General features: G+C 38.6%; 1 protein-coding gene across 2 annotated transcripts; it reads left to right on the top strand.

Moving 5' to 3' along the window:
• The first annotated feature begins 5,584 nt into the window (after positions 1-5,584).
• Positions 5,585-10,830, top strand: LOC131459497 (uncharacterized). Of its 2 annotated transcripts, none has more exons than XM_058629400.1 (6): positions 5,585-6,767; positions 8,627-8,685; positions 8,936-9,019; positions 9,159-9,315; positions 9,967-10,074; positions 10,674-10,830. In XM_058629400.1, exons 1-6 carry the CDS (start codon positions 5,868-5,870, stop codon positions 10,740-10,742), a joined length of 1,377 nt encoding a protein of 458 aa, XP_058485383.1. In that variant the 5' UTR covers positions 5,585-5,867; the 3' UTR covers positions 10,743-10,830. The 2 variants fall into 2 exon arrangements, with proteins under 2 accessions (XP_058485383.1, XP_058485381.1); XM_058629398.1 differs by having other exon boundaries at positions 5,586-6,767; positions 8,618-8,685.
• The last annotated feature ends 3,706 nt before the right edge of the window (positions 10,831-14,536 follow it).

Below are 14,536 nucleotides of genomic sequence, written 5' to 3'. Positions count from 1 at the left end.
GACGTTTCAAAAAGTCTTCAAAAAAAGAATGGAAACGTATATGTTAAAAAAAAAAAGTCTTTAAAACTCAAACTCAACAAAAAAGTTTTAAAAACAGAGTGGAAACAACAGATGTTTCAAAAAGTAAAAAAAAAAAATTAGATTGATAGAAGAGAGGTTTCAAAACTTATTTAGAAACAGAATGGGCATGATGCAGAAATTTCCAAAAAGTTTTCAAAAATATTATGGAAAGAAGAGAAGTTTCAAAAGTTTTTTTAAAAAAAGAATTGGAAACAAATGAAGTTCCAAAAAGTTATAAAAAATATAATGGAAAGAATAGAAGTTTCAACAAGTCTTTAAAAACAGAATGAAAACAACAAAAGTTTCAAATCTTAATGAAAGAAAAAAAAAAAAAACAACGGTAAAGAAAAAGTTTCAAAAACATTTTTAAAACTGAACAGGAACGACAAAAGTTTCCAAATGTTTTTAAAAATAGAATGGAAATGCAGATGTTTCAAAAGTAAGGAAGCGCATGGCATTATTTGAAGAAAAAATAAACTCTGTTTTTTCTGAGTAATTAATTTTTTGGTTTGTTTTTTGAAATTTTTTTCTGTTTTTCTGAGTAATTTTTTCCTGAATTATCGAGAAGTCTCGCGAGAACCTCCAACCTGCAAGTGACTTTCTTTCTCGTCCATGTAGCCAGCCTGAATGCATTTCAAATGCATCATCTTGTATCTGTGGAGCATGCCATATCTTTCCAACTGATCATGGAGAAACATTGCTATGTCTAACAGATTTGAATGAGCATTCCTTCTGAACAACCGCAAAGTTCCCAGGTGCCTGCGTAGTGGACAAACTAATGGTAATACCATCTATGTGACTTAAGGACAGGACTATCTCCCAGATTAAACCCAGATCAAAGTAAAACTTGATTAAACTAAACAAGTCGTCCATGTTGTTATAAATCGAACATTTTTTGCGTTTGTTGTTTCAAATGCGATCTAAACTAATTGGAGAAATTACTCCAAAAAACAGACCAAAAAATAAATTACTCAGAAAGACAGACCAAAAAATAAATTACTCAGAAAAACAGACCAAAAAATACATTTCTTTATTAAATTTAAACACGCGGGTTTGTGTCGAAAATATAAGCAAATGACTCGGGTCGGACCTCGGGCTTTATCTTTTCCGCTCAGTGAAAAATAAAAAATAAAAAATTAATCATCGCTGCTGTTCACCGTAAAGAGGGGCAGACCTGACACCGCCGCGGGCACGCCTTTAGCCTGGAGAAGGCGATGGAGTTGGTGCTGCTTGGTCCTGCTTGCCGCAGGTGAATTCACCGTCGCTACTACAGGAGTGGGAAAATCAGAGGTCTGGAAAGGAGTGGTGCTGGATTCTGATGGAAATTCTACAGGTTATGTGCAATGCTCATGTGCAACAATATGTCAAGTCCCGCCTGTCAGCTGCGCAGCAACCGGTACCCGAGGGCCCAGGTGAAGCGAGCCAGGAGACGAGTGCTTCGTCGTCGGCAGCAGCACCGGCACCCGCCACAAAGAAAACACCGCGCTTGAATGAATGGACTAAAACGTGTATGAGAAAAAATCGTTGGGTTGCGGACCGGGTTCGGGCAGATAATTCATGTTAATGTGTCGGGTTACATCGGGTCCGGGTTTTAAAAGCCACGGGTCGGGTCGGGTTGTAATTTTCAGGCCCGTTGAGAACTATAAGCTCAATGAACCGAGGGGGTGTTAGCAGGGCGTTGCAGTAGTCGAGGCGGGAGATGACTAAAGCCCATACTAGGGGCTGGGTAGCCGGTTGGGTTAGGTATGGCCTGATTTTTCTTATATTGACTAGTGCAAAGTGACATGACCGGGCGACAGAGGCAACATAATCTGTAAAGGTCAACTGGTCATCAATCAAGACACCCGTTTCTTGCTATCTTGGAAGGAGCCAGATATAGGGAGCTGATATTAATGCAGATGTTATGATGTATCATTGACTTGTCTGGGAAGACCAGCAGTTCAGTTTTGGAAAGGTTTAGCTGGAGGTGATGGGCTTTCATCCATGCAGATATGTCAGAGAGACAATCTGAGATTTGTGCTGCGACCGTGTGGCCGGCAGGTGGGAATGACAGATACAGCTGGGTATCATCAGCATAGCAGTGATATGAGAAGCCATGTGAGCGGATGATCTGGCCTAGCGAGGTGGTGTACATGGCAAAGAGGAGAGGCCCCAGCACTGAGCCTTGGGGCACCCCTGTGCAAGGCTGAGTGGTACAGATGTGTGACCTAGCCAGGACACATTGAATGACTGCCCAGTGAGGTAGGATTAGAACCAGGAGTGTGCTTTTCCTGAGATGCCCATGTTTGAGAGTATGGACAATAGGATACGGTGATTAACTGTAGCATTGATCACATGTATGATTGCTGCTGTGACAGTAGGAGCTACAGTGCCCTCCTATAGTATTTAAAAAAGTGAGGCCAATTCCTTAATTTTTGCTATTGACTGAAAACATTTGAGTTTGACATCAAAAGATGAACATGAGACAAACGATGAACATTTCAGGTTTTACTGCCAGGTATTTACATCTGGAACTGATACACAATTTTGGAGATAGTATTATTTGTAACGGAATGCAACATTTTTCATGTGAGCAGAAGTGTTGGAACAGATAGACTTAATATTTAGTTGCAAATCCTTTGATTTCAATAACTGCATCAAGCCTGTGACCCTTATTCCCTTATGCCAATCCCCACCCCCATCCCCATGTCACTCACATTTGATGTACAGAGAATGGGCTCTTGCCTGCTTTTGATACGTGCATGGGTTGTCATGGCAACTGTGGGAGGGAATGTCATCTGCCACTGATCTTTGCTCATCATTTATTACCACTGGCAATATGTGGTTTTCTTAGCCGTGGTTACATGAAATCACTTTTTCATGTCAGATACAGATATCACAAACCCAAACCACACATTTGTTAACAACACATTTGTGCTAGCCATTTGAAGCCAACACTGAGTATCGTAATGGTTCATCCTTACTCAAAATGCTTAGAGAAGTATCCCGTTTCCCAGTTAAACTGCAAACTCTAATGCATGATTTGTGGGGGTTGACTTAAACTTGCACAAACATGATGCTAAGTCTACAGCCAAGAGGAAAGAAATTGGGCTTGTAACCAGAGGGTCACCAGGTAAAATCCAGAGACAGTCAGGGGCTTGGGTGCCCATGAGCAAGGCATCCAATCCCTATTGCTCCATGTGCACAGATAAATGCTGCCCACTGCTCCTGCGCCCGGCGTAACTAAAAATAAATAAATTGTTGCAGCACAACACTATGCCTATATGTAATGCTGTGGATCCAGATCCAAGGCACATTGACCACCAGTGTGTTAGCAGTGTAAGGGAGAGGAAACACTGACTCCTGGTGGACAGTTCTGTGTGTGTTTGTCTCCAGGATCAGTCCCTTTTGAGACATTAAACTTGAGCAGAACCTCATCATTTTAAGCAAGGGACAGAGATGTTGTTATTCAGCTTGATTCCAACAGAGGGCACTGTCAACATTGACTGGAAGATGACTTTTGCTCAGTTTAAATTACAGGCCAACATTATTATTAGTATTAGTACATAGATGATTTACCAAGTAAGTCAGATATCATTTGTGTGCAGAAAATATGGTTAAGACCTAATCTTGTTTTTTTTAAAATAGTTAAGGTGTAAGATGTGATAGGGGAGACGGAGTAGGGAGAGGATCTGCAACATTTATTAGATAAGGGGATGTGAAGGGGATTTAATAACTAATGCAAATTGAAGGTAACCTTGATAACTGGAAGTTAAGCAGGCATTTGTGAGTGGGATGTATTAGAAGAGTCATCAGTAGGAACAGATCATTTTCCAATATTGTGTAATGTATCATTGCAAAGGAACAAGAATCAGGGAAAAATAATTGGGAAGTGGGTATTTCATAGTGCTAAATGGAAAATATTTAAATACGCGGACAAAGTTATAATAAATGAAGGCATTGAGAAGATAGATAAAAAGATCAGGGTAACATTACTAGAGGCTGCAAACCATTCAATATCCAAAACTAAAGGAAGAATGATAAAAAGATGTTCCCTGGTGAACAGATGAGACAAAGAAAGTATAAAGCTCTTATGATATTGACAAGAACTTTTTCATTTTCAGAATTTAATTATATATAAGCAAGCTTGAGCAGAGGTTGGGAAGTGTACTGTATGTAAAGCAAAAAGACAAATGTGTAGATCAGCCCCTAAAGGAGATGTGTGTAGTATGATAAGGAGTATAAGGGGAAGAAAAGTGAAGTATCCAGTATTGAAGATGGGTGAGGATACAGTATAGAATGGATGCTACTTTTACTTTACTAATGATAAAGATTACATTTGTTCTATAATGTTAACACATTAAGGTGGTTAAGAAGAGGAAGAAATTGAAAGAAACTTTCAAAGAAGTTGCTAAGTTTCTACAATAACGTTTGGGAAGTATAGGGAAACTACCATAAATTGGAAAGAGGCTGTGATTATTCCTACCAAAAAGGGAAAGATCCATCAAATCCAAATAACCATGGATCAATAGCATTGACATCTCAGCGAGGAAAGATAATGGAAAGAATTACATAAAGACTGACAGTTAATTGAATGGTTAATTAAAAATACTCCTGCTACACCAATAGTTCCAAATAAGATGTCAGTTTGAATAGTTTCAAGTGGAACTGACAGCAAGTTTTATATTACTTCATAATATGCACTAATTACTACACTGACCTAACCCCACTTACTACGACAAGTATTAGGGCCACATTGAGAGAGAAAAAAATTCACAGACTTCGAGAATAAAGTCGTAAATTTACGAAAGAAAAGTCGTAATATTCTAACCTGTTGTTTAAGAAGACGAGAGTTGTTAAAATGAGGGCCATGGAGCATTTCGTGGAATTGTACTTTAGAATAGGTTTCACAAACAAGGAGATACTTATCTTTAGGCACATCAGCATCACATCATTGTCATAAGTATCAGGACTTTGTCATTGTTTGGTCTGTTTGATTTATGATAACTTTATTATTTTGTTATTGTTTTATATTTGATTATTTTATTTCCCTTAATTTACCCTGTCTTGGTTCATTCTATCTCTGTTTCTGTGGTTGTACACATTTTTGGTGTAACAGCGTTACAGCGCTAAATGTTTTCAAAACAACATAGAAAAAGATTGTTTACGTTTCCACGTAGATAGGGCCAGAGTAGGACAACCAATATGCTACTTTAGGGAAATGATGATGTCATCATCCCACTTCTCTGTTGTGCTTGCATTCATTGTTGGCTGTTGCTTTGTTGACATTGTTGTCATCTTCTTGTGTTTGGAGATTGTTTGGTCTGGTACTATATACCTTTTTTTTTAAGTTCACAGCACACATGCCTTATTGCACAAGCTCAATGTCTTCTCCAGTTTTGGTATATTTGTGAAGCAGTGCTGCATAGAAGCCTGGCATTTCAGACCCCCCCCCCCCCCCCCCCCCCCCCCCCCCCACACACACACACACACACACACACACACCCAAGTATATGCCTGCCTAGGACCGGCCCTGTGTGGGGGTGGCTTGACTGTGTTTTTTGAAGTGGAGGTTGGTGTTGACTGCAGTCATTCTTTGATCTTTCAGCCTTTGAGGTTGATCAACGTTAAGAAGTCCTTTGAAGCTTGATCTGTCCCAGATGAATCTTTCATATTTGATCACTTCAAGCGCAACAGCATAAAGAAGAGCTTTGAAGCTTGAGAAAAGAAAGAAGAGAAAAGAGGGAAGTTACGTTGCGCTCCCCGGATATAGAGGCATTCTGGCAGGAGCAGTCGGTGTGTAAACAACCTATACTCTGTACTATTAAATGAACAACAAAATGGACTGTGTGCGTCAACCCGAAGAGTTGAAATTAACGGGGAATATTGAGGAAAACTGGAAGGCTTTCAAACAACGGTTTGAACTGTATATGCTAGCTATCGGGCTGGAAGGCGATGAACGGCGGAAGATAGCATTGCTGCTAACAATAGCAGGCCGCGGCGCCTTGGATGTATACAACACATTTGATTTCACAGAAGAAGAAAGGGACAAGTATGACGCGGTTATAGCAAAGTTTGAGCAGTACTGCACACCGAAGAAGAACGAGACTTTTGAGAGGTTCGTCTTCAGGAACCGTATGCAGGATGAGTCTGAATCCATTGAACAGTATGTCTCCGATTTGAGACTGAAAAGCCTGTCGTGTAACTTCGGGACACAGTGTGAATCAATGATAAGGGACCAACTTGTGAATGGAGTGCTTGACAATAATTTGAGGATGCATTTATTGAAAGAACCAGACCTTACTCTGGACAAGGCTATCAAAATTTGCCAGGCGTTGGAAAACGCAAAGTTACAAATTAGGACATTTTTAAATAAGAACACAGCGAAAGGGGACACCAGGAGGGAGAAACCTAAGATAAATGAGCAGTATGGGACACACGACAACAAGGAGTATGGGAGGTATTGCTATCAGCAAACACCAAAGCAGTGCTCATCGTTCGGAGGAGACTCTAGATACAGCTGGGGGGAGAGAGACTCTACTAAACGCTGCTTCGTCAAAGAAGAAGTGCAGCTTGTAGAAGAGCTGAGTGACAACGAGGATGAAAAGGATTCGGTCTACGTGATTACAATAAAAGATGAACCCAGCACATCAGAGGATGAGTGGGCAGCACCCATGAATGTAAATGGAACAGATATTCCACCGAATCTGAAACTCTCAGGAGCGCAGGTAAACCTCCACTGTGTTGTACAATACAAGAAATCCTTGTTCTTTTTTTCCAAAGCCATTTTTTTAAAATAAAAACGTTGTATGGATGTAGTAGCTCTAATGTGTTCGGCTCACACTGTAGTTGTAGGCCCCCTGTCTGCCTTTGATCTTCAAATGCATTGCCATGACAAGCCTCTTTGATCTTTGCTCCTCTATATCTCATATAGGTGGTTTTCTTAATTGTGCTTTAAATGGATTCTAGAAAATAGATGGTTACTCGAAATGCTTTGTAAAGTCACACATTTCCCAGTCAAACTGCAAGTATTGATGTATGATTAGTGGGGAGTTTCTCATAAGTGTGGAACATTATAGATTTAATAGATGCTCCTTTGATCTTCAAAGCAGGAACTAATAAGCACCATTGCCAAATTAGGGTGAATTTATCTCTAGGTGGAAGACTAAAGATTATCCACAATGAAATGGAACGAAACATTAATCTTTGTGCCGTTTTGAAAACGTTTTCTGTGAACACAGCATTTTTTTAGGAAATGTCTTCATCCATGTAAAGCCACCCAAAATGACTCCTGACACCCACTGCTGCTACAGAAATACTAAACTTAAGGCTGTGTTGAGCTTGTGCATTCAACGTGCGCTGTGTAGAAACCTTTTTTTAAATGAATGGTAAATAGTTTGTATTTATATAACCATTTAGCACTTTCCTAGTCTTGATGACAACTCAAAGCTGCTGTGCACTACAGTTTTTTCCATTCACCCTTACAGCACTTTTTCTATTACACATCTTTGATACACACTTGTGGCTTAAGTGACATATGGCGTGTTTCCACTAGCTCGACTCATGACGTCACAACCAGACGTCAGACTGTCGTGCACTGACTGGTCAGAGTTCCATCACGGGAAGAGGCACAAGAATCAAACCAAACAATGCTGAACTGTAGATCAGTTAAAAAGACTTAACAATCCTGAAAACGTGGGTTAATCTCCAAAATTTAGCAAGGAAATGTCTAAAATCTCATTTAACAGAGGAGTCTGGTTTGTTTAGCGACAGCAAATTTTTTTTTTTATCGTTATTTTCTTCCTTTTGTGCAGCCCTAATTGGAAACTAAGAAGAAGAGAATCATAGAGAGTTGTAGCTCTGTGTTGCTCTGAAGGTCCAGCAATCTGTTGTTACGGCCTCTAAATCTGCACTGCTTAGACCTTTCAAGGTCTCAGCCTTTGTAGTAAGATGCAATGTAGCATTTCATAGTGTGGGTTCCACTACGCTTGAGTAAGTGCGCTCCAAATGTTTTCAAAGTTACTTCCTATTGATGCATTCGGAGATGTCCTGTGCTTTTCCACACGTGCATATCATAGCTCACACACTGCACGATATTGGAAAAAACTGACATTGCGGGGTTTTTTTGCGATGCATATTGTGATATTAAAAAATACAAGAATTCCCACCAGATGACTTGAATAGTTCTATTTGGAAAGAATTAGGTTGATTCACCAAGGCAATGATCTAACATGTCATACCCTAAAATAAAGGGGCTCATCTGTGAACGTACAAGATTGCTGGTGGAAAAAAAAGTGTTGAATTGTGAAACGTAAAATAAACAGAGGACAAAACAAAACCTATTTTTACTTACTACTTACTTACTTATCAGCAACGAAAGATAGGACAGACTAGAACATGATAAAATAATAAATGTAGTAAAATACAAATTTAATAGAAATTGTACAGCCTTGACTATTGGGACACAGCGATTCTGACCATGTGTAAGCAAGAGACAAAGGAAACGCTTGACACCTGATGGACCGTTTGACCCAGATGATGCATTTTGTCTAACAACCAGTTGCTTTGTTTGTGTTAGTGTGTCCAGGATCTGTCAAGTTTGACACCTCAAAGCCTGAAGCAGAACCTGACTCCTCTTAGAATAGCGTAAGTAACACACACAGATTTGTAAGCACACAATTATGAGTCAATATTTGTATCTTCAATCAAACATACCCCTTGTCCGATTTCTTCTAATAACTTTGGCAACCTGTACACTGAGAGGTGCAATGCTGCCCTCCACAAGAAAAAAAGTTTTGTCTGCAGTTCAGTCCCTCAACACACCTCTTTTTTTCTATAATTCTTTCTATAATTTCCAGCAGGCTCTTTATCACAGTTCTTCTCTTCATCATTGCAGGAATGGAGAGGTGGTGTATGGGATGTTAGCGGGTACATCAAAGCCTCCTGTAGAATTTGCTCCTCCACAGAACTTCTCATCACAGTAAGTCTGTCGTCACTAACTGATGGACTCATCACCATACAGTATCAAATTGCTCTCGCATTGTATTTCATTTCTTGCACAAATCATTTCTTAATCGACTTCATTGACTGACTGATTTTGTTTTTCTGTTTTCACATAGAAAAAAAAAACGTAACTGTCAAAACAATGACCAACAGCCCTACGTGAAGAAGCCTCCCAACGCTTTCATTTTGTATATGCAGGAGCAGAGGCCATATGTTCTGGCTGAACAGCCCTGTAACGATAATGCAAGGGTAAACACAATCCTTGGCCAGAAGGTGAGTGTCATTTCTGAGTGTTTTTTAGGTTATATTTTGATATATGAAATATAAAGCTGCACACAGGTTGTTTCTCTGTGCACATGAAAAGTTTTCTTTTGAGATGTTTGCAGTTCTCAAAGGAGAGTGACAATACACTTTAAATGCACTCAAAATATCTACCTACAGTTTATGAAAACTTAAAATGAAATGGGTGACTGTTAAATATATTTTACATATATATATTTTTTTTTAAATCAATATATGTAATATTTCATTTATAAAAGTGTACTTCACTAATTGACTAATAATTATGATTATCAGTGCAGAAAAGTCATTGCAGATGCCTTATCATGATATGACAATATCCAAAATAACACATCTCAATAAAGTGCCCAGCCAAAGACAAAAACTTCATCACTGTTTGGCAAAATATACAAGTTATTCTCTGGGCCAACAGAGACAACACTTGTCAAAAATGTTTCTTTGATGATAAATCACAGTATCCGTCATTCTTGTCTTGAGAATTTTATTTTTTCCCAATATTGTCACGTGACCACAGAACAATTTCCAGAATAGTTACAGTGAGTGTAAATAGGCTTTTTGGCTCTGTTTGTTTGAGCACTAGTCACTTTTTTGTGTGATGTACACTGACTTGCTTTGTGTCCACAGTGGCGGGCATTGTCAAGAAGAGAACAGTCTAAATACTACGAGGAAGCTGATAAGCTGAGGAAGCTCCACGCCGAGAAATACCCGTGGTGGTCAGCCAGAGAAAATTACGTATGTTACTCTATGCTCGCATTCAACTCACACATTTACATCACTGCAGCATTTGATGCAACACTGCCACTGGTAATAACTTTTCAGCCGACACTAGATGTAAAGTCTATGCACGCCTCGCCACGGCACGGTTATTTTGTGTGGGTTTCCATTAGTACCTGCTCTGGCGAGGTTCCAGGCGAGCTGAGCTGATACTATGCGTGACGTCATCAGACTGCCGGCTACTGATCAGAGTGCCGTCACAGGAAGAGGGACGAGCAAGACGTCCGACACAAGAATCAAGCCGAACAATATCAAACTGTAGATCAGTTAAACAAAAACTTAACAATCCTAAAAACATGGGTTAATCAACAACAATTACCAAGGAAATGTTAAAAATCTCATAATTTAACAGTGAAGTCAGTGAGAACGACCAGCGAGCCACATCACAAACCCTGCCTCTGTGTTTGCCCCCCCCCCCCCCCGCCTGTATTTCAGTACAGTGGCCGAAGTACTGACCAAATATTTTAGATTGACTGATTCTAATGATTCAGTACACTGAAAACAACTGCTGTCCATGTAGTGGAAACACAGCATAATGTTTCTGTTTTTCTCTTCAGGGCAAAATGAAACGGATCAGGAGGAAGTATCCAATCACATCTGAGGAAGAATATGATCAAACAGTTTGAAAAACTGGATTGTTTTTTTCCTGAAAAATGTATACATTTATTTTGTGAAAGAAGAAAATAAACTACTGGTGTAGTTTGTAAAAATCCATTGTGATATCTTCCATTTTGTCCAAACTTCATTCGCTGTAAGAGTAAATGAAAATACAATAAATCGTCATTTTTGCGAAGCTGGAACCAAGAAGTGCTTGGGATATGGCTACTACTACTACTTTTATGTACAGTACATTTTTGGTTTTTAACAATGTTGTCACGTGTATATGAGCAGAGACACTAATGGATTATTGACCCGTGGTCCACAGACTAAGGAGGTGACTGCAGAGAGATGGCACAGAGACGTAATCAGAATATTTAGTGGCACAAATAAAAGTTTGCAATGAACAAATACAAATATGGCAAAGTGGAAAAACAAACTGAAATGGGTGCAATTGAGAGGTATCTGCAGGTAATTGGCTATACAGTACACTAGATACACACCAGGGGGGTATTCCATCGAAGTCAGGCTAAAAGTAGCACAATCTCCCAATCCCCAAGTTGTTCCACTAACACCGCTCATCTTTATCTAATCAAGACTAATTCAGACTATGTGCATGCATCCTGGATATTTAAGAAGCCCTAATGGATGGATGAACGTAAAAGTAGTAGTAGTGAGTGCTATTTTTCATCAGTGTAGCAAATGCTTCTACTGAAGTTGTATGAATAATACAAACATTAGAGAAAAGGGCAATATATCACATTATACAATATCAAGTTAGGGAGATGACATGGCAGAAAATTGCAGACAGACTAAATCAACAGTTGTGTTTTCTGTGTTTCATGTTTCATTTGTATTTCACGTCATAATATAACTGTAGTCACTGTCGACCCATTGTCCAAAATGACTGAAACTTTTGAAGTGATGATTTTGTCATATTACTTATCTCTCAAAATCTTACAAAACCCTTTTTTGATAAGAGAATTTTTGTTATGTATACTGACATTGACGTAACATGGTTTGATTCACTTTTTTCAAACCACACTGAAAAACAAATAGTTAGTACAATAGTACAAAATAAAATTTGTAAACACACAAGGACTGGTTTTGAATTCATATGAACATTTGTTGATTATTATAATGACAAATTAAGTCTTAGTTTCACCACTGACTAGTCTATATAGCATTTATTTTTCTAAGCTGACAGGTTCTAAATATAGTATAAAAACATGGGGTCACACAGCAGGGTACTAGCGAGCACTGTTGCCTCAACAAAAAGACCTGGGTTTGCTTCCTGCATTGGGTTTTCTCCTGTGGATGTGGGTTTTCTCCAGGAACATGGTTGGACACTCTTGGCCATAGGTGTGACTGTTGTTGGCCCTGTGATGGACTGGCGGCCTAGCCAGAGTGTACCCTATGAATTGGATTTGTGCCAAATTATCAACAATATAAACCACACTTTAAGAAGTAACATTTAAACACTATATGAATTGAGCTAACAAAACATGAACCACAAAATCAAAATACACAAATTGCAAACTCGTTCATAATCTCAAAGATAATCTGACATTTTAAGACTAATTTTAGATAATTACATTTATTATTACTATTATTACATTTACAATTATTATAAGTACTTTACCCGAATTTAACAATGAATGACTTCTCTCTTTACTAGAGGCATTTCAAAATTCATATACCTGTCTCTGAAATCTTGCATTGATCTTTGGCTTGTCTCTGACTCTCTGGCAGCTTCCTTGTATTCAAGCAGCATCTCTCCTGCCCCTCTGACAGATCATGCTGGAATTTACTTAATCCTCTCCCAAGTTAAATCCAGTAAACCAAGAATTCCAGGATATTGGAAACTTAATTCTCTTCTACAGAATTCCTCTTACTGCACAGGTATCCAAGAAATTGTAAATACTTTCAAAGCCAGGAATGAGTTATAGCATATCTCCAAATGGGAACTATATTAAAGAGTGCTAATATTGAGTTAAATAATATTATAAATAAATCTCTTCTAGCTGATGATGACAAAATTCATTTACACTCTAACGCTAACAGGAGCTAAACATGTATTATATTGAAAAAGCAAAAGGAGCTTTTGTCAGATCAAGATCAAAGTGGCTGGAATTTTGTGAACATATTTTACTTCTTAGCTTGGAAAAAAAGATGGGGAGACTCAAAATATATATGTGTATATATAGAATATGTGTATGTATGTATGTTTATACATATATATACATACATATATATAATGTGTGTATGTATGTATATGTATATATGTATGTATGTATATATATATATATGTATATACACACATATATATGTATACATCCCCCAATTGAGGAAAAGGAACAGCAGAACGACAAAAAAAGATGACAAGAACAAAACACAAGTGTTAATCCATAAGGATTTCAATTTAAACGCCAAAAGACTTGAACATCATTTCATATAAATCAGCTGTGGACTGATTGATTTCAGATAATACCTTTAGGGACTTTCATTTTTGAAACAGACTATATAAGGTTTACTGTTTTTCAATTTGTTTTGTATTTTTAGTAATTTAGTGATAACTATATTTATAATGTTTGACACCTTTTTAGGCAAACCATTCATATAAATCAAAATCCGAGTCTTCTTAAAGGAAGAAGTATTGGTCCTAAGATTCAGCCAACAATATAGTATATCTTTCCAAAACTGCATTGTGACAGAGCAAGATTAAAAAAAAAAAGGTGTTTGAAATCTATTTTTTTTTTAAGGTTTCAGCTGCTGGATTTACATTGTTCAATATTTTTAAACTGAATTCCTTTTACTTTGTGTGAAACTCGCTGTTTAAGATAACTATAATGTTCATTTGTGAACATCATTGTATCGTTACCTGTTTCAGCCTTCCAGAGTTGCTCTTCGGCGTCTTAACTACTTTTCTTTTATTTGTTCCACTTGTTCTTTAATTTAAGTAGGTAATTACGTTATTTTGACCGTAGTTCGCCCATTCTTTTTCGCGTTTCTTGGGATACTTTTTCCGTGTAGGAGACCCGTCATGGCGGAGGCGAGCCGGGCTTAGCCGGCTTTTAGTTGGGGACAGGAGTTACAGCGAGAGCGGCAAGAAGAAGGGAGGTGGAGTCGCTATCTACGTGAACAACAGTGCAACCCTGGACACATCATGGTGAAAGAGCGTGTGTGCAGCCCGGACATCGAACTGTTAGCAGTAAGTCTCCGTCCATATTACCTGCCCAGAGAGTTTCCCAGGCCATTATCATTGTTGTTTACATCCCCCCCCTCTGCAGTCGTGTCGCAAGCTGCTGGCGTCATCAGCGCCGCGACTGTTAGACTGCTTCTTCTTTTTTTTGTTTAACGGCGGTTGGCACCCAGCTATAGGTGCAATACCGCCCCCTTGTGCTCTGGAGTGTGAACCAGAAAAAAGGCCACCTTCACAACATACATTTCGCACACACATATATTTTCCCCACATCTATCCTACTTTATATCCTATAAAAATGCCCCATGTACCCAAGAACTTCACTACTATCCTGACTCGTGCTTTCTTACTCATTTCGATTACTCCCTTTAAATTAAATTACTATTTTTCATCACGTCTCTACAGTATAGGCCTCATATGCCCTACACCTCAAAAGTACATGAATCCACAGATTCCTCCTCTTTCCTGACACCTCTTTAACTGTCCTGTCTGATGCTTCCCTATCAATTTAAGTGACTTATTCAGTGCACAGTGCCCTAGCCATAACCTCATTATCACAACCTCCTCTCCTGTGTCCCATACCTGCCCTATTGACCCTGATGTTGTTTTGTATTTGATATA

The sequence above is a fragment of the Solea solea genome, chromosome 5, assembly GCF_958295425.1.
Source record: "Solea solea chromosome 5, fSolSol10.1, whole genome shotgun sequence".
In the NCBI taxonomy this organism is placed as follows: Eukaryota; Metazoa; Chordata; class Actinopteri; order Pleuronectiformes; family Soleidae; genus Solea; species Solea solea.
Note: the sequence above shows the minus strand (reverse complement) of the source record. Positions and strands in the feature narration are given on the sequence as shown.